Source organism: Gorilla gorilla, chromosome 6 (genome assembly GCF_029281585.2).
Source record: "Gorilla gorilla gorilla isolate KB3781 chromosome 6, NHGRI_mGorGor1-v2.1_pri, whole genome shotgun sequence".
NCBI lineage: Eukaryota > Metazoa > Chordata > Mammalia > Primates > Hominidae > Gorilla > Gorilla gorilla.
The window spans coordinates 56,204,871-56,224,481 of NC_073230.2; the positions used below are offsets into that span (position 1 = coordinate 56,204,871).

Below are 19,611 nucleotides of genomic sequence, written 5' to 3' on the forward strand. Positions count from 1 at the left end.
TTCATTATCAAGTAGAGCATTCAGAATGAAGTTTGGATATTTGGTTTTGCTGTTGTATACACCTCCCACTATCTGGTAGCACCAGTTTTGAGAACAATCAAGAATAATCATGGCATCCCTTGCTTCAGACATTATCCAGGTCAACCACCCAGCCAATGCTTGGGTCTTCCTTATACCGCCCTTGACGTCTGGTCTGGTGAGTGACCTTCTGAACCTTCCAAGAGTAGGGTGTGCAAATGTGTCCATCTGTTAGATCAGGGGTCCCCAACCCCTGGGCCATGGAGCAGTCCATGGCCTGTTGGGAACTGAGCCTTACAGCAGGAGGTGAGCAGCAGGCAAGGGAGAGAAGCTTTGTCTGTATTTACAGTCACTCTCCATTGCTCACGTTATCGCCTGAGCTCCACCTCCTGTCAGGTCAGTGGGGGCATTAGCTTCTCATAGGAGCCTGAACGTTATGTGAACTGTGCATGCAAAAGATCTAGGCTGCATGTTCCTTATGAGAATTTAATGCCTGATGATCTGTCACTGTCTCGCATCACCCCCAGATGGGTCTGTCTAGTTGTAGGAAAACAAGCTCAGGGCTCCCACTGATTCTACATTATGGTGAGTTGTATAATTATTTTATTATATATTACAATGTAATAATAATAGGAAAAAGTGCACAATAAATGTAATGCACTTGAATCATCCTGGAACCATCCTCTATCCCCCGGTCTGTGGAAAAATTGTCTTCCATGAAACTGGTCCCTGGTACCAAAAAGGTTAGTGACCACTGTGTTAGATGATTGTTGACCTGGGATCTGTCTTCCTGGATCCTCTACTCATGTTTTCTAGTTCCTCCTTTCTAATTATCCCTTTCACATGACCACCATCTACATATTTGTTGGCTCTCATCTTTACTCCTAGATTTACTAGATTGTTCCTGAAGATCAAGATCCAGAAATAGGTCTAATCAGCATAAAATAGAGTGCAATTATCTCATACCAATGCAGGCTAAAATGATTTTCTAAAAATCTATTGGCAGCATTTTTTGCTTATATTGAGAATTTGACAACTAAAATTCTAAACCAGAACAGACATATATTTCATAGATATTTGTATGGTTTTTTTTTTGGGGGGGGGGGTGTTTTTGTAAACAGAGGTAAAACCATGCTGTAAGTAAAATTTGACTCTAGCTATTGTTGTATTAGCTAGTTAATTTGTACTGGTCTTTGAGTTCTTAGAGTTTTTCAATAAGACGTATTAAAATGTTCTTTTACAGATGAGTAATCTTGAATGATTTCTTCTAACTGATCTTTAGAATAAATTGAATCAAAATGTTAGAAACAAAAAACGGAAACTGTTAGACCATTTGAATATTTTGGTCTAAATTCCAAATACACAATGATTAAAATGTATATTTTATTGAACTGTAGCCTGGTACCATAGGGAAATTTAGAAAGGGGAATATTTTTCTTAAGTTGTATGTTAATCCAGAAATAAATCACAAACCTATTGTAAAAAAATAATAATAATTTCCCACCCTAGTTCTTATATATCCTATTTATATATTTTCCAAGAGCACAGAGAGTTACACAGTTTAGAATTTGGGTGCTCAAGGAGACTTTAAAAATTTTTTTTGAATGCTTATTTTCCTTAAATATAAAGTCCTTTCTACTCAGGTAAATAAAACCAGATATGAGTAAGGTGACCTTTAAAACTTTTTAAAGTATTAGATATTAAAATGTAGTTAACAATCACCCCACCTGATATCATTGAAATAGGTGTAAGATTGCACAAGTTAACATTTCATGAAGAGTTATGGCCAGTGATATTGACCTTCTTTTTGTTTTAGTTCTGTTCAACTTCACTTGAGCTTCCAGAAGTAATGAACTCATCATGACAAAATCTACCATAAAAGAGCTTGTGCAGTTCTAACTCTGACCTTTTTCTTCCTGCTAGGGATTCAGTGGAATAATATGTACCAGGCTCTGGAACAAGGGGGCATGACATTTGGCTGGGTTTGCTGGATGATTCTTTTTGATTCAAGCCTTTATTTTTTGTGTGGATGGTACTTGAGCAACTTGATTCCTGGTAAGAATTTTGCCCTTTGTAAGATAACAGAATAAATTTTAATAACAGTTCGAATTAATATGCATAAATATTAGAATAATCACTTATTCTTTAAGGAAGATCCAGAAAGGGAAGTCTTAGGATATATATTTAAAAGGAGCTGTACATTTTTGAGAAAAAATGTGATGCTTTTGTTTCCCAAGTGAAAGGTAAAAGGCCATGTGAGGGAATAGCCAGGATGAAATTAGCATGAAAACTCACCAGGCCCACCAAGCAGCTCCCCAAAAGTGGGCTTCAGTCTACACAGAAAATATCCTGGTTTTTCAGAGAGTGTTTGGGGAGGGCAGGCATGAGGGGGTGAGGGTGGGGGTGCTCAGAGTGCCTTGGGCAGAAAGTCACTCCTAGTGGGGGTCTAGGGACCAAGCGCTCAGCCAGTGGCAGGTCGGTGCATGGCAGGACCTGGGGAGAAGCAGGCAGAGCCTAAAGGCAGCTGGACAGGGTGGGCTGGGAGTGAGGGGCCATGTCCAACCACAGGGCTTTCACTGTTGTCACGGATGTGGGGTTTCCCAAATGTGGTGGTGCCCTTCTTCCCTGGTGTGGCAGGCATGCCCCAGAGTGTGGAGGACAAGTGTATCAATGGCAAAAAAAAAAAAAAAAAAAAAAAAAAAAAAAAATGCCAGTAATGGTAATGGGTTTTCCTAGCTGTTTTGGGAGGAAAAGAGGCATGCATACCTTTACCTTTTTGTTCAGGCCCAAAAGAGCAGAAATAGCACTTTAAAATTACTTATTTTATTTTTTAGAGATAACACTTTGATGGTGGTATATTTTCTTGCTGAAATTACTTGCAACTCTGGTTCTATGCTTCTCAAAGGAAATAGTATCTAACTAAATTAAAACTAAAAGTTTTAAAAAATGATTCTAATCTTATACAAATGAAAATGGAGGGATAGAAAGAAAACAAATGCAGTTCATTCTGTTTGTGAAAACACATTCCAGACTTGGAGAGCTCATGAATCATTTAGGGATGGGTAAACATAAAAATAATATGGCCACTGGAAAGATCATTTTACACAAAAGTAGAAATATATGGCCTTCAAGAGGTAGAGAGAGAACATAAATTGGAAATGTGATTTATTTAGGAAAAACTTAGACTGCATTGTCTTGGTACTTTGAATAAAATTTAAGAAAATAAAACTTAAGAAATAAGATTCTAGGAAATAAAGGATAAAACAAATGAGTTGAGAAGGCCAAGGGTTCAAGGAAATTGGATGAGAAGCAATTGACTATTGAGAAGAAGCAAAAATAACATAAGAAAATAATGTTACGAAATACATTTGTGATGTCCATCTAAAATACAAAGACCAGCAACAAAGTCTACTCTCTGCAATGTTGAGATGAAGGTAAAATGTGTCCCGGGACCCAGAATGATCTGATTTCTCCCTCAACCATCAGCATCTAAGGCAACAGGCTCCTGGGGCAATATTTTTCTACATTATGGTAAAGCAAAGGAACATTGTATTCAGCTGAGACTTTCTCTCTGAATCCCACTGTGGAATTCTAAATTGAAAAGTTTTAAAAGAGACTGAGCCTTGAGGTGGATGTCTGGTGTGCAGAGGGCTCACTGTCTAGGTCATATTTGAAGGGAAGAAAAGGGAATTGGGAGTACACTCATGGAGGAAGGTAATTGAACTCAGAAAAGCCGAGTGATGGTGAGAATGTCCCCACCAGTGGGACAGTATTGAGTCATTCCTTATCCTGTGGGTCAGGGGATGTTTGGCTAAGCTGGTGGCTTTTAAGAAGAAATTCTTTCTAGAAGTTCAATGAGGTCAACTTGAGGCTCAGAGGAAATTAAAAAAAATTGTTTTCCTCAGGGGACCAGGAGATTCAAATGCTAGATTTGGTAATCTTTTGGAAGTACCTTGGCCATCTGAAGCATGCCACATTTGGAACTCACGTATATTCGACTGGGGAAACCGTGATCTCCTGTTCCTTGTTTCATCTCCTCCTGTCCTTCCATTCCTTCAGACTCCTAATTCCCTGCCCTCCCATTAGGTGAAGGTTAAACAAACAATCCACCATCTTCATACACTCACACTGCAATCCTGCAGTCTCACAATATGGCTCATGATTAACATCTACCCAATATGTTAAACTTGAGCTATTTCAGAATCAGCTCTTACCCTGCCACATCCAACTGGAGAAAAAGATCTGCTGATTTTACTTCACAAGTACCCCTTAAGTTCACTCGGATATACCTTTTCTAGGGAATGTCTCCATGTTTTCATCAGGCCATACAAAGTATTCTGTGACCTCTAATGAGTTATGATTCCCAGATTCATTGGATCCTACACCCTGCAAAGGGAAGCAAATGCAGTAGGACCTCAATCCACCTTTGAATGGCAGACACTCATTTCAACATTTTGTTTAGTGAATTTAGAGTGGGAGATTTTATATTTTCTCTTTGTGATTGTGACACTAATTTTAGCTACCAGCTAGTTAGGAAAAAAGATCAGAGTCTATTACAGAATTTAAAAAAATCAAAGCTCGAACATATTTATAACACATATTTAAAAATACAAAGGCATAGAGCTGAATAAATATGTCAATAAATATTTTTGATGTTATCACAAAATTCAGATTCTTTTATTTCAAAAGCTAAAAATAAGAGTTGGCAATTTGCATATTCTTAAATTGCACGAAGTGTTTCTTTTCCACTTTGACAAAGTCTGCCAATAATAACAAAGAATATAATTGCCAGATACTACTGATGGGCTTTCAGATCCGTAAAGAGGGTTATAATTTCTAGGAGCTCTCAGACCCAATACCTTCTTTTTAAGAGAAATATTTTATATTACCTCCTTTACTCTCTTGAAATGAAACTTATGGATAATGAAAACTACCTGCATATGAGTCTTAAAATTAATGTAATTAAAAAATTTTAATATAAAAGAGAAATAGAAACTAATTTATAATAAGATAACATGTAAGTTCTCGGTGCTCAGGCATGAATGCATCGGAACACAGAATGAGATATTCAGTTGCTTACGCTTATGTGGAATAAGTTCGGATTTAAAAGAAGGAGAAAGGTCAGAAGCCATTTGGCACTAAAAGGAAAGAAAATGCATAAGTAAAGAGAAATGTAGATACTAGAAGTAAAGCTAATATTAAGTCGTACTAGATCAGACTTATTGGTATGTGATTAAAAAGATGAAAATAACTTCAGTTGAAGTAGGAAAAACGTGGGAAGAAATATTATACATGAATGAGGTGAATAAAAGAATGATATTTTTGTAAATGACCTGGGTCTTACTTAAAAGTAATCAGGAAATTCCCTATGTTAACACATGGGGCAGGTAATGACAAAACATAACAGAAGATCCATTTTCGGTCTTACAATTCTATCTCATTTCAGTTTCCCCATTCAGCCTCCAGTCTTTAAAGACGTTGGAGATCTATTCTTTAGTAGTGACAGGAAATAGAGGACTGATTGGACAAAGGAATAATATTAATAATATAAGAGGGTTTTATAGAGAAGCCAAGGGGTGAATATCTGGGAACAGCATCAAAATAAGATTGAAAACTAATAGGGAGCCTCATGTTAATCATCTCAATGTGTAATTTTTACCAAATGATCTTATTGTGCTATACAGTTTTAAAAAATATATATAGAATGACAATGTAACATAGTTACTAACCCTTATTAATACAACTTAGTGCATTTTCTAAATTTCTACTAATTCAAGAATATCTGGTTTTAAGTTTTTTAAAAGCAATCTTCACATCTTTTGTCATGTGTTTGTATATAATGGGGCAGAATGAAGATTGATACAGACATACTGCATTGCAAACTCAAACGCAGTGAGTGACATCACTATTGATGGCATTGTTTTCCAAAACAATGGACAATTTCTGCTTTAAAAAATAATCTTCCGCTAGTTTACACAGTGGTTGAATTTCTGAAAAATTTAGTGTATACTGAAACTGCACAGAAACTTTGAGTTTATATGTCCTAGGCTCAATAACCATGAAACACTTTGCATTTGCACAGCTGTGTGTGATCAGGCTCACAGAAGGCAAGTCAAGGACATTTCTTTGTTGCACTTTGTAGGGTATCGACTAACCCAGGCATCTGCACTCTAAAGGCAGTTGTACCATCCCCATTGTATTAATCATACTTTTTTATTTTCTGTATTTTTGAGGCTTTGACTGGGGTTGAAGGAGTGCAGTTACTGACCCTAGAGGGACTGTTCCTTCCAGGGATAGCCAGTTCCTAGCCATAGTAAAGGACTCACCTGTGGATGTGCCTTTCACAAGCAAACAACCAGTCCAGAGCCCACGCCCCTACCACCTGCTCTACGGGGCGCTCACACTCAGGGTCACTGTCCACCTGGCCTGATCAGCCCAGGGCAAGGTACCAGCCAACTAGGGACAGACTCTCTCCCGAAGAGCCTGATGAAATTATTCACAGTAGTTAATTAGAAATGTACTTGCCCTTCCTCACATGTTCCTTCCCTTGAAAACCACAGTAAAGGCTCTTGTTCACATTCCCACAGCACCCCTCCCTACTTCCCCTATCTCCTGAGTGACACTGGTGCTTCCCTGTGTGACCCTGTGTGGTGTGTCATGCCTCCTTCTCTTGGGGTCTGTGAGTAACAAAGTGTAGTTTCAATGACAGTTATCTCCTGATTTGTTGGCATCATCATACTTGAGTAATAATAAAATCTATACTTTAAAACACTGTTCCAAAGTCTCCTGTGGGTAGGAGGGTGTCTCCAGATGGGAGGTAGGAGGCAGGAGGCAGGTGAGAAATTTCTCTCTTTTGCTCTCTGTCGCACACACACACATACACACACACACACACACACACGCACACACACCCCATACCTCAAACAAATGCTTTTCTCTCCATGTTCTTTCTTTGTTATAAAGTGACCCTGTGAGTATGACCCCAGCATTTCTCAGCCCCGGTGTCTGACTGGGAGACTCTATAGATCCAGCATCAGATCATTTCCTGGCCTGTGGGGCTCAGTGTCAACTGCAGGTCTCCACGCTCGAGTCAAGAGCTCACAAGCAAACATCTGGTCCTCTCGAAGAGTTTTCATTGCATAAACTCTTTTTATATGCTTCCAGTTAAATTTGATTCTGCTCGATCTGTCTAATTTCATTGACTTCTTCTTTTATCACTGTCAGTTTTGGGGGGCAATGCTGATTAGTTTCCTGGCCTGCATAAGCCAGCAGGCAGTTCCCCTTGAGGAGAAAAGCTCTGTGTAAATGGAAGGCCTTTGCACATATTAATGTGCCCAATTACATCTGGTAATGTAAGCAGGTTGTATGTGCTTCTAGAGTGTGCACATAAAACAAATTTGAATTTATAAGCAAAAGCCGATTGCAGAGGCAAGCCAAAGAGCTGAGCGGCTTCCACGCCAGCTTGCATTTGGCAGCTCTCTGCTTTAGTTAGATTAGCAGATTAATTAGGAGGTTTTAAAAGTCCAGACAGATTATGGCTGAGATGGTTTAATTAGCAAAGCAACCCTTAATATTCAATTTATTTCCAATTTATTTTTTCATAACTCTGGAATGTCTTTCATGTTTGTTTCTACTTCCCATCCCTGAAGCCATTACCTTAGTTCAGGCTTCACTGTGCCTGATCTGGACTTACAGCGAGTTACAGTGCCCTTGTAACTCCTTCCTACTCCTCTAGGTATCCCCGACCCCAGCACCTCACCTCTGCATCCTACCTCCATGTTGACACAGAGTTATCTTTCTTAAAAATAGACCAAATAGACCATGTCCCTCCCCTGCATGACAGTCTTCCCCAACTCCAAAATGTCTAGAGAATAAATAATATCCTCAGTGGCTCCCAGGCCACCCGAACCTGCTCTGCTGCAGATTCACGCCCCTCTCTCTATTCCCGTTGTGCTGATGGGGAGTTGGGGGGCAGTCTTCAATGTGCCCAGCACACCCACACAGGGTAGGCAGATAAAATACAGGGCACCCAGGTGAATTCAAATTTCAGATAAACTACAAATAATTTTGGGGACATATTCATACTAAAACATTAATTGTTGTTTGTCTGAATTTCAAAATTAATTGAACATCCTGTGTTTGTATTTTCTGAATCTAGCATCCCTCCCAGCATCTCTGTCTTTTCATTCTCATTCCTTTTTCTTGGGTTGAAGGGCCTGCTTTTGTTTTGCATAGGTGGAAACCTATGATGACAATATCATCTTGTATTTTTCTCTCAATGATTTTTTTTTTTGGTCATCTGTACTAGAATGAAGGTCATAAGAAGGCGCAGTCTCTGCCTGATTCATTGGCGTGTCCCTCGTACCACTAGAGGGTGTGACTAGTTGATTTCTGTTTGATGACTGACATCTTCCTGGAACAGGAAGGTATAATCCGGAGAACAGAAGGGCAAGGGATACGATGTTCCAGATCTAGGTGACTTCTGCCCTGCTCCTTTGTCACTGTGCTGAGGCCTCACCTGTCCTGCTCATTCTTGGGCTGACAGCTGGAACTGTGAGCCCTGGGAGATGAGCCAGCATCTCTCCTCATACCTCTGTACAAAATGCTTAGTTATTCATTTCTCAGCAAAGCATCTCCCACAGTAAATCAGGGCTGCAGGAAGGTGTCGTTTCCCAAAGACTCAAGTGAGAAAACAAGGATACAACTAATAAAGAGTAATGTCTTAGCTCCATTGCAAGAAACTGGTGACTCCTGACATTGTTGCAGTTGTCTATGTGTGCACGCTTGTGTCTGTGTACATGTACATGTGTGCATGTGCTGCATGAATATGTGCATGTGTACATGTGTACTCGTTTGTGAATGCCTGTGTGTGTGCATGTGTATGTGGGTATACGTATGTGTGTGCACACACACATGTATGGTGATCTTCACTTTGAGTCATGGCCCTAAGTTTGAAATCATATTTATCTTTGTACGACTTCCACTTATATCGAAGTGAAGCAGAGCTGAGGCTTGCTTCAGGATTTCCTTGCGTACACTCAAAATGTGAAGGTGTTCAATGCCTTCATTTGGAACAGGCAAATTGTGCCTTATTTCACCTTTAGAATGTGCATGTATGAAATATTCTTTTCTCCCCTATGGTTCTGAAAAATTGAGCTATAATACATCAGATGGATATGTGTTTATTGTAAAATGTTTGAAAAGTTTATAGAGAAGCAGGAAAAATTTTTGAGGAAGCAGGAAAAAATTCAATTATCTCCAATATCACTAACCAGAACTAACATTTCCCAGGCTTTTCCCAGACAGTTTTCTGTACCTAGTTGGGTTCACACTGTATATGTAAATTTCCCTCTGTTTTAAAAAAATATTTTTATCATAAGCGTTTATCCACATGTTTGAAAGTACTGTTAATGGCTGCTCAACATTTCATTAAATGAAAGTAATAACTTCCTGGACCTTTCTCCTACTTTGCAAGTTTAAATAATTTCTGCTTTTTCCCCACTATAAGTAATGCTGCAGTGAATATATTTATGTTCAGATGTGTGTCCCCACTTTGTCATTGTGTCATCTAGAATCCTAGAATTTTAATTGCTAATTCAAATCTATAAACACTTGAAGGCATCTGGATCCCATTGCCTACTATCCTTGCTAAGGGTGGTGCCCACTTAAGCTGCGACTGAGTGTGGTTGCCTGAGAGGCCTCTGAGCTGAAGACCTGCAGCTTTGTGAGAATAATCTTCCTGATGTGTTTGCTTGCTTTCTATCTCCTTTGATTTCCACACACTCATTGTTCATGTATGTGTCAACAGGGGCTTTTCGTGTAATTGGTACTGGAAGAAACTGTGCTTCTTTCTTGTTGTAAAAGGCAACCCAAAGCATCCTCATGACTGCACTTGCGTGTTCAGACGGGCAGGAGCTGCTAGAGAAGAGGCTAACCAGTGTGTAGCTTCTGGAGCCATCAGCTGCGCGTCATTGGGCAAGCCTTGCTGTTCCTCCTTTTCTTATTGGGAAGGTAGAGGTGATAATTTTACCTGACATGTTGGTGGTCACAGGACTGTGTGAATTAATACAACCAGATACCCTGGACAGTGCCTGGAACACAGTGAGTGGAATGCTGGCTGTGATATGACCTGATTATCCAGCTGCTACTCATCCTCTTCCTACAGAGGGATGGTTTTTGCTTTGCAAGGTTCTTGGAGGACACCTGCCTGCATTAATTTTCTCAGCCTGCCATAACAAAGTACCACAAACTGGGTGGCTCAAACAACAGGAATGTATTGTCTCACAATCCTGGAGGCTAAAAGTCTGAGATCAAGGTGTAGGCCTGTGTATGTGAGTATATATATGGACTGGTTTCTCCCAAGGCCACTCTCCTTGGCTTGCAGATGGCATTGTCTCCTTGTGTCATTCCTGTGTATCTGTGTCCAAATTTTCTTTTATGAGGACACCACTCACATTGGATTAGTCCTTGCTCTTGTGACTTCATTTTGCCTTCATTACCTCTTTGAAGACCGTGTCTCCAAATACAGTCACATTTTGAAGTACAGGGGGTTAGAACTTCAACATATGAAACCTGCGGAGTTACAACTCAGCCCACAAAGAAAAGTCAGTGCTATTCCTCACAGCAGCTGAACAGCTTCCCTTCACTTTATGTATTTTTTTTTTTGTAACTTTTAAGTGCAGGGGTACGTGTGCAGGTTTGTTACATAGGTAAATGTGTATCATGGAGGTTTGTTGTACAGATTATTTTGTCACCCACGTCTTAAGCCTAGTACCCGTCAGTTATTTTTTCTGATCCTCTCCCTTCTCTCACCCTTCTCCCTCCAAAAGGCCCCAGTGCATGTTGTTCCCCCCAGTGCATGTTGTTCATGTGTTCTCATCATTCAGCTCCCACTTATAAGTGAGAACATGCAGTATTTGGTTTTCTGTTCCTTTGCTAACGATGTTAGTTTGCTAAGGATAATGGCCTCCAGCTTCATCCATGTCCCTGCAAAGGACATGATCTCATTCCTTTTTATGGCTGCATAGTAGTAGTCCATGGTGTATATGTACCACATTTTCTTTATCCAGTCTATTGTTGATGGCCATTTAGGTTGATTCCATGTCTTTGCTATTATGAATAGTGCCACAAAGAACATACATGGGCATGTGTCTTTATAATAAGATGATATATATTCCTTTGGGTATATACTCAGTAATGGGATTACTGGGTCAAATGGTATTTTTATCTTTAGGTCTTTGAGGAACCACCACCTGTCTTCCACAATAGTTGAACTAATTTACACTCCCACCAACAGTGTATAAGCATTCCTTTTTATTCACAACCTCACCAGCATCTGTTATTTTTTGACCTTTTAATAATAGACATTCTGACTGGTGTGAGATGGTATCTCATTGTGGTTTCGATTTGCATTTCTCTAATGATCATTGATGTTGAGGTTTTTCCATATGATTGTCAGCCCCATGTATGTCTTCTTTTGAGGAGTGTCTCTTTATATCCCTTGCCCACTTTCTAATGGAGTGTTTGTTTTTTGCTTAATTTATTTAAGTTCCTTATAGATGCTGGATATTAGACCTTTGTCAGATGCATAGTTAAGCATTCCTATACAGCAACAACAGTCAAGCCCAGAGTTAAATCAGTAACAAACTTCCATTCACAACTGCCATACACACACAAAATACCTAGGAATACAGCTAACAAGGTGAAAGATCTCTACAAGGAGAGCTACAAACCACTACTCAAAGAAATCAGAGATGACAAGAACAAATGTAAAACATTTCATGCTCATGGACAGGAAGAATCAATATCATTAAAATGGCCATACTGCCCAAAGCAGTTTGTAGATTCATTCCTATTCTCATTAAACTACCATTGATATTCTTCACAGAACTAGAAAAAATGTTTTAAAATTCACATGGAACTAAAAAGGAGCCCGAATAGCCAAGACAATCCTGAGCGAAAAGAACAAAGCTGGAGACATCACATTACCTGACTTCAAACTATGCTACAGGGCTACAGTAACCGTAACAGCATGGTTCTGGTACAAGAACAGACACATAGACTAACAGAACAGAATAGAGAACCCAGAAATAAGAATGCACACCTACAACTATGTGATCTTCAACAAACCTAAAAAACAAGCAATGGGGAAAGGATTTTCTATTTAATAAATGGTGTGGGGATAACTGGCTAGACATATGCAGAAAATTGAAACTGAACCCCTTCCTTATTGCCATATACAAAAATTAATTCAAGATGGATTAAAGACTTAAATGTAAAACCCAAAACTGTAAAAACCCTGGAAGACAACCTAGTCAATACCATTCAGGACATAGTCACGGACAAAGATTTCATGACAAAGATGCCAAAAGCAATTGTAACAAAAGCAAAAATTGACAAATGGGATCTAACTAAACTGAAGAGCTTCTGCACAGCAAAAGAAACTATTGACATGTAAACAGAGTAAACAGACATGTCTCCCATTCTGTAGAATGGGAGGAAAATTTTGCAAACCTTCCCTTTACTTTCAAAAGGTAATGGATACATGTGCTCTCCTTTGAGTGCGTGAACATCTCTTTCTATTTTTTGATTAGAATGTGCGAGGGCTTGCATATCTCTCTTCTGCTTGATGATCAAAGTGCTATAATAGTCTTTATATCAGCCTTTTTAATTCTAATCAGTTGTAGAATTTAGGCCTTCAGGTAAGTTACGTTCATCAAACTTAAACTAGAATGGATGTGTTAAAAGAAAATTGGGAAATGTTAATAATGAAATCCCTTTTCATTTCAACATGTAATGAGGGCAAAGTGACTGTTAAATGGGCTGAAATGAATTTGGAGAATACTTTTGAAGAATGGTAATATGTTTCATATGGAAATGTTAGCATTATGAATTCTTCTTCTTTGTGGAAATTTCAATTGATTAATCCCCTCCTACACTTACCTCATGCTCTTCCTCTTGTCTAGGAATCCATGCAAACATCAAAGATAGGCAAAAGAAGAACAATCACAAAATAGAAGGGCAGTGTGGGGCAGGGTGGGACTTTACTGTGGGAATATTCAGCAATTATCCAAAAAGCATGTATTGAACCCCTACTCTAAAGATGTCTTGGGGGAAGTGGCTGAGAGGGGGTTTTAGCACATGGCTGTGGATCAGGCCGAGAAGGGAGAGTTGGGGCTCCACTGCAAAGCTAATAGCTGTGCCCTGGGATATCACATTTTGTATATGGGATATATATTAAAAATATTAACATGGGATGACATTTTATATTAATTACTTAAGATATTCTAATACAGTACCTTCATCTAAATAAAAAATTAAACTAATTTTAATTGTCTTCATTTTTTAGGAACATTTGGTTTACGGAAACCATGGTATTTCCCGTTTACTGCCTCATATTGGAAGAGTGTGGATTTCTTGGTGGAGAAAAGGCAATACTCTCTAAATTCTAGTCTGTTCTTCTTCAATGAGAACTTTGACACTAAAGGTTTGTAAGGAGTAGAATTATTAGATGCATGTATTTTTCCTCTGATCCATTTTGATTTTTTTGTTTGTTTGTTTTTATGGTCCAGCCTTTTCAAGTGTATGCTGATTCCTAGAGAGACTTACATTTAGGCTGTCTTGGGCTGGGAAACAGCTGCAAGGCCAAGATGTGGGAAAGTATGCCATGACAGTGTTTGTTCTGTGAAACCCAGGAAACTCAGGGAGTTCCCATTAATTATTATTTAGCGTCCTCCCCTCTGTGCATTATGTGCATTTGTGTGTATATTACAATTTAGTAAAATTGAAGCGTTAGTCCCAAAATGAATATGTGTAAGAAATAAAAGCAAAGATGGGCAGCTACCCTGTGTAAAGCATTTAAAAACTTTTAAGTGTTCTCACCCATGCTGGTTTATTCAGTGTTCCTGTGTGAGGGAGAATATCACTGTCCCTTACAAATAGGGATTCTGGTTCTCAGGAGATAGGGGCAGGACTGTCCCTGTGCCTCTGCACTCCAGAGTCATGGCCTGTTCCTGCAGGTGCAGGCACAGGGCACCTCTGCCAAAGGATGAATCCATAGGCCATCTCCATGGAAATAGAGATGCATCACTCAGAGATAAACATGCTCCCATCATGGTGGGTTTAGATTACAAGTCAACATTCTAATCTAAACAATCTAAATATTTTTCTGAATTATGAATCTTTTAGAAAATGTGGAACACATCAACAAGCACCTATCCGCTCTCATGTCCTCAGGAGACTATTTCTCATGAACATTTTATGTGTAACTAATCTGCCTGTTGTTTTTTCTCTACTTAAACAAAAATACATGTGTGTGTGTTTTTTTTTTTATTTTTTACAAAATGGTTATCATAAGGGTTCAAAACTTTGTAATCAGTGATATCACTTAATGTTTGCCATTATATAGTCTGCTTCTTGTTCTTGCTAAAGAAAGATTTTTGAGTTGATTTGTGTGCTTCACAGAGCTGGAATTCAATTTCAAAGCAGAACGCTGAATTAATAAATATGAGCATTATTTTTAGGGCTTTTGAAGTCTTTTCACAATGAATTTTCATCTCTCTCACAGGGTCATCACTGCAAAACAGGGAAGGAGAGCTTGAAGGAAGTGCTCCGGGAGTCACCCTGGTGTCTGTGACCAAGGAATATGAGGGCCACAAGGCTGCGGTCCAAGACCTCAGCCTGACCTTCTACAGAGACCAAATCACCGCCCTGCTGGGGACAAACGGTGCCGGGAAAACCACTATCATGTGGGTCCCATTTTACCCTTATCAAACACTGGGCATTTGATTCTTAAAACTTCAGTTTACCTGTGAGACAGAAGGTTTGATTTCTTTTCCTTTTTTTTAAAATTTTGAGTCTCAGTACAGAGTTTAGAGACACGGGTGAAAGGCAGAGCCCCTCATGAGTGCCCGTGTGAGAGAGGCCCTATGTCCTCAACCGCACAGGTGCACTGTAGGCCTGGGGCCCAGTCAAAGGGGTAGTGGTGGATAGCTTTTTAAAAGGCTTAATTCTTGTATTTTCTACAAATAATTTACCATGTTGTACTTTAGTCTTTGAAAGTCCTTTGGCACTTTCAGCGTTTGTCCTACTAAGTATCGTCTTGCTTGCATATCTGTAGGAAGAGGAATATGACAGTGGTACTTGCAAATTTTTTAAACACCTGATTATTTTTCTTTTCCATGTTCTGGTTTTTGTGTGGTTCTTTTCTCATTAAGGGTAGACGTTTGGTTTAGGATTCAATGGCTCTAGATTTGATTAAAGAATCAAATCATGTACTCCCAGAGAAACAATGAATTCAAACATTCACAGCCTTGGGCTGGCTGTAGAAGTGGAGGTTTAAGGTTGAACTACTAAAATTATGAAATATCTCTTTTGAACAAATCACTTCCTCTTTTGTTCTTTTTCTCACTAAATATGTAGTATTAAAGTGTGATTAGTTAAAACAATGAAGAGGGCTTTGCCTCAGACTTAATAAGAAAGGTAGAAAAATAACACATGAAACTTCAGAAATCTCATACTGAAAAAATAGAAAGAAAGAATATGGACAGTTTTTATTTGTTCCTTGGATACAGAAATGGACCTGGAAAAGCGTGTGAGTGTTTTTTTAGTGTTTGAAAATTGGGAAACCACAAGCTGCACAAATAATGACTCAGCCAGCCAGTTCCTCTCACCCTGCTTTTACTAAGACACATTTCTTACGAGGAAAACCTGGGCTGTTTGTTTAGCAGAATGATGAGAATTGCATTTGGAGTTTCTAGATGATGTAAAGTTCAATGACTGTGTTCTTTTAGTGTACATTTGTAGTACATTTTGAGTCATCCTAAGTGGCTGCCTCCACCTGGCAATTCCTAGATGAAAGGCTGAGAGGTCAGTCAAAGACAGGGGGGTCTTCACTATTTAAAACAACAGTCTTTGAGACTTCTAGGGAATGTGTGTAAACTATTTTATAGTATCCCCCAGATAGGTTTGAAAATAATATAGTAAAGAGTTTGAAGTTCATCGAGGTTTAATTTTTGTGCAGTAAACAGTATCTGTTGATGTGCACAGTTTGATGAGTTTTGACACATTTGGTTAGTGCCAGAACAAGCACCACAAATACAGAACCTTTCTATGCTGCTCCAAGGTTTCCTGTGCTCTCCTTTGACCCTGGCCTTCATGTGACCACTGATCTGCTCTTTGTCACTAAAAACTAGGTTACTTATTCTAGAATTTCTTGTAAATGGGATCATGTCTGGCTTCTTGTACTCAGCAGACTGTTTTGGGGACCCAGGCATGGTGATGGTGGCCCAGCAGCCTGCCTGCTCCTTGGGACAGCTGAGTGGTATCCACCATATGGAGGCAACCCAGCTTCTTTACGTTTTCATCCATGGGTTGCAACTGAGGTTGTTTCTCTTTGTCAGTGATTGTGAACACAGCTGCTGTGAACATTTGTGCATACAGCTTTGTGTCGGCACACATTTAATTTCTCATGTGTAAATACTAAGGAGTGGATTTGCTAGGTCCTGTGGTAGGGGCATGTTTAACTTTTCAGAAATAAGAAACCAATTTAAAACTTAAATAATAAACTTCCTGAAACAAGGAAGCAGAACTAGGCAATTCTGAGGCTTCTGTTGGTAAAGTCGGTCATGTGAGCTTGTGGTGGCAGGCTGCTTGATTTCTTGTGGTTTTAACACACACAGACTATCCCGGGAGCAGCGGAAGGAAGACTGGCTCCAGGGTTGGGGCCTAGCTTTGTATCTCTGTTTTGCTTATATTTAATGATGAGGATTTAGGTATATATGTCATTTCTTTAGCATGTTTCCTCATCTGTAAAAAGTTGAATGTCATCATCTTAAAGTCCCATACAACTATAATGCTCTATGATTGCAGTTCAGACTTACAATGGTTCAACTTAATGATATTTTGACTTTATGATAGTGTGAAAGTGATACATATTAGGTAGAAACCGTAGTCTGAGGACTCATACAGCCATTCTGCTTTTTACTTTCAGTACAATATTCAATAAATTGCAAGAGATATTCAACACCTTATTATAAAATACGCTTTGTGATAGATGATTTTGCCCATCTGTAGGCTAATGTAAATGTTTTGGGTACACTTAAGGTAGGCTAGACTAAGCTGTGATGTTAGGTAGGTTAGATGTAAATAGATTTTTGACTTACAATATTTTCAACTTTTTATGGGTTTATTGGGACATAACCCAATCAGAAGTCAAGGAGCATTTTTATTTCATGTGGTAGCATAACATGTTAAACTCACATTTTCAACATCAACCAGCCAATGTACCCTCAAACTCCTCACACCTTTTAACTGATTGTGTAAAAACCAGGTCAGCAGAAGGTGAGTGCTCTTGGCAGGATGCATGCGCCATCCTGGAGCTGATTGGATTGCTGACGTTCACAGTATCAGCAACGCGTATTCTCCATGCTGTCTTATTTTCTCTGGCAGATCCATGTTGACGGGGCTCCACCCTCCCACTTCTGGAACCATCATCATCAATGGCAAGAACCTACAGACAGACCTGTCGAGGGTCAGAATGGAGCTTGGTGTGTGTCCGCAGCAGGACGTCCTGTTGGACAACCTCACCGTCCGGGAACATTTGCTGCTCTTTGCTTCCATAAAGGCGCCTCAGTGGACCAAGAAAGAGCTGCATCAGCAAGTCAATCAGTTAGTAAACAGTTGTCTCTCTGCTCCTCTTGCCTCTGCCCATTGTGTAAGGAAGTGAAGGCACTAGAAAGAGACACTTAAAAAATCATCTGTGTCTACATTTATAAGATGAAATAATTAGCAAATGGTTGTTAACTATGGAATTATGACACAGCCACCAACACTGAGAATGTCAGAAAAGGCTTCTGTGGGAAGGCATTGAATTTGATTTGATTTGTCTTTGAAATGTGGAAGAGATGAGCACATGTAAGCACAGAGGCTGTTGATGGAAACTTTGTGTGTCTGGAGTAAAAGGTCCCTAGGGGTGTGCTGAAATGAAAAGAATTCAAAGGCAGCGGGAAAACTGGTTGTCAAGAAGCTGATTAGTCTGCCTTTTCTCTCCCTGATCCCTAGCTCTTCCTCAACTCCTTCCTTCCTTCCTGTCACACACACACACAAAGATTAAGAAAAAAAGAGCCTTATTAGTCATGCTAAGGAGTTTGAACTTCACTGAGCAAGTAGGTGTTCATGAGTGGGGGATTGTGATTAGCCTGAGATCTGGAAGATCTCTCCTGCCAGATCATAGCAGGTGCCATGGGAGAGACTGGATACAGAGTGGCCAGTGTAGGCAAGAGGTGGTGACAGCCTGATTTATGGTCATGCCACTGGGGTGCATGGGCCAGGAAGGCCTGTATTTGAAGACTATTCAAATTTAGAAGAATCAGGTCATGTTGACTAACTGGTTGCACAAGGCAGGGAGCAGAGAACTCCTGGTAGGGCCACGAACAATGGGTAGGACATTGGTTGGTCCACATGGGGGGCTGAACCCTATATGAAAGTGGAATAGCACAAGGAAGATCTAGAGTTGAGAATATGTGGGGAGAAGTGGAAAGGAAGTAGGGTATCCAGGATGGGAAGCAAGGCAAAATCAAGGCAGTGTGCCCTGGCTCATTGGACATTGATAGAAGTTTAGACCAGAGGTAAAAGGGAGAGACAGTAGGTTCCTGATTAGAGAACAAAGTGGTGTTTGAGGGTGATGACCATGGAAGCATGGATTGGAGGGGGAAGTGGAGCAATGAAAGTCAAGGAGAGTAGCTGGAGATAGAAACATTAATCCAGTGCTGGGGTCATCGATTCAGCAAACAGTGGTAGTTAAGTGTGCAGGCCGTCTGTCCTGTGCTGGGCTCTGCCCCCTCAGGAAGATGCACGGCTCTGGCCTCCTGGGGCTAGTGCTGCATGCTTGGCAATTCCAATGGATGGACTTTGCAAAGCAGAACGTCAACCATGGCATGAGTGTGTGGGGAAGGGGCCCTTGGAGGCAAGCGTGTAAGTATAACTGGTAATGGACTGCACATTCCTAAGAAGAAAATGTGAATGTCATGAATTCTTACAGAATATTGTTATTTTACAATATTTTTGGAAGCTTTACATTTATAAATAAGTATTTACAATCTGCATTTAATTAAGGTGAAAGCTCACAGGGTTTGGGTGTTGTTTTGTATGGTGTAACCTTATTTCTTTACCACTTTTTCCTCTATGTGCTTCATGATGGTGGAGCTCTACCTTGGTGTTTCTAGCCCTGGAACACTGAGAAAAAGAAGAATGAGTCTTAAAGTTGTCACACATTCCATGTGCCATTGGCGATATGACCAGAGGCGAAGTAAAACGTTTGCAATGAGAATGCTCCACTCCACCCTTCCTTTTACTTGGCCTCTCCAGGTGCCATTGCTTGCTTCTCCATCCCTGCCATTGCAGGTCACCCCTGCATCATGCCTCTGCAGAGATGCCAGGGCTGCAGCTGGCCTTCCTGTCTGCTGTCGGCTTCTTCTACCCTTTCCTCCAGCCCCTTTGGCTCACTTCTGCAAAGCTTATCTTGTCCCCAAACCCAACCCCCAGCTATTCTCCCCAGATCATTGTCTAGCTTCCTGATGTCACGTGCTTTCAGTA

At 40.0% G+C, this 19,611-nt stretch overlaps 1 protein-coding gene across 1 annotated transcript in view; it reads left to right on the forward strand.

Annotated features, from left to right (window-relative positions):
• ABCA13 (ATP binding cassette subfamily A member 13) overlaps positions 1 to 19,611 on the forward strand; it is a 471,542-nt gene that overhangs the window by 200,827 nt on the left and 251,104 nt on the right. Inside the window, 4 exon segments of the mRNA XM_031013046.3 lie at positions 1,942 to 2,073; positions 13,367 to 13,504; positions 14,585 to 14,765; positions 17,467 to 17,685. Of these exon segments, the coding sequence (XP_030868906.2) occupies positions 1,942 to 2,073; positions 13,367 to 13,504; positions 14,585 to 14,765; positions 17,467 to 17,685 (670 nt within the window).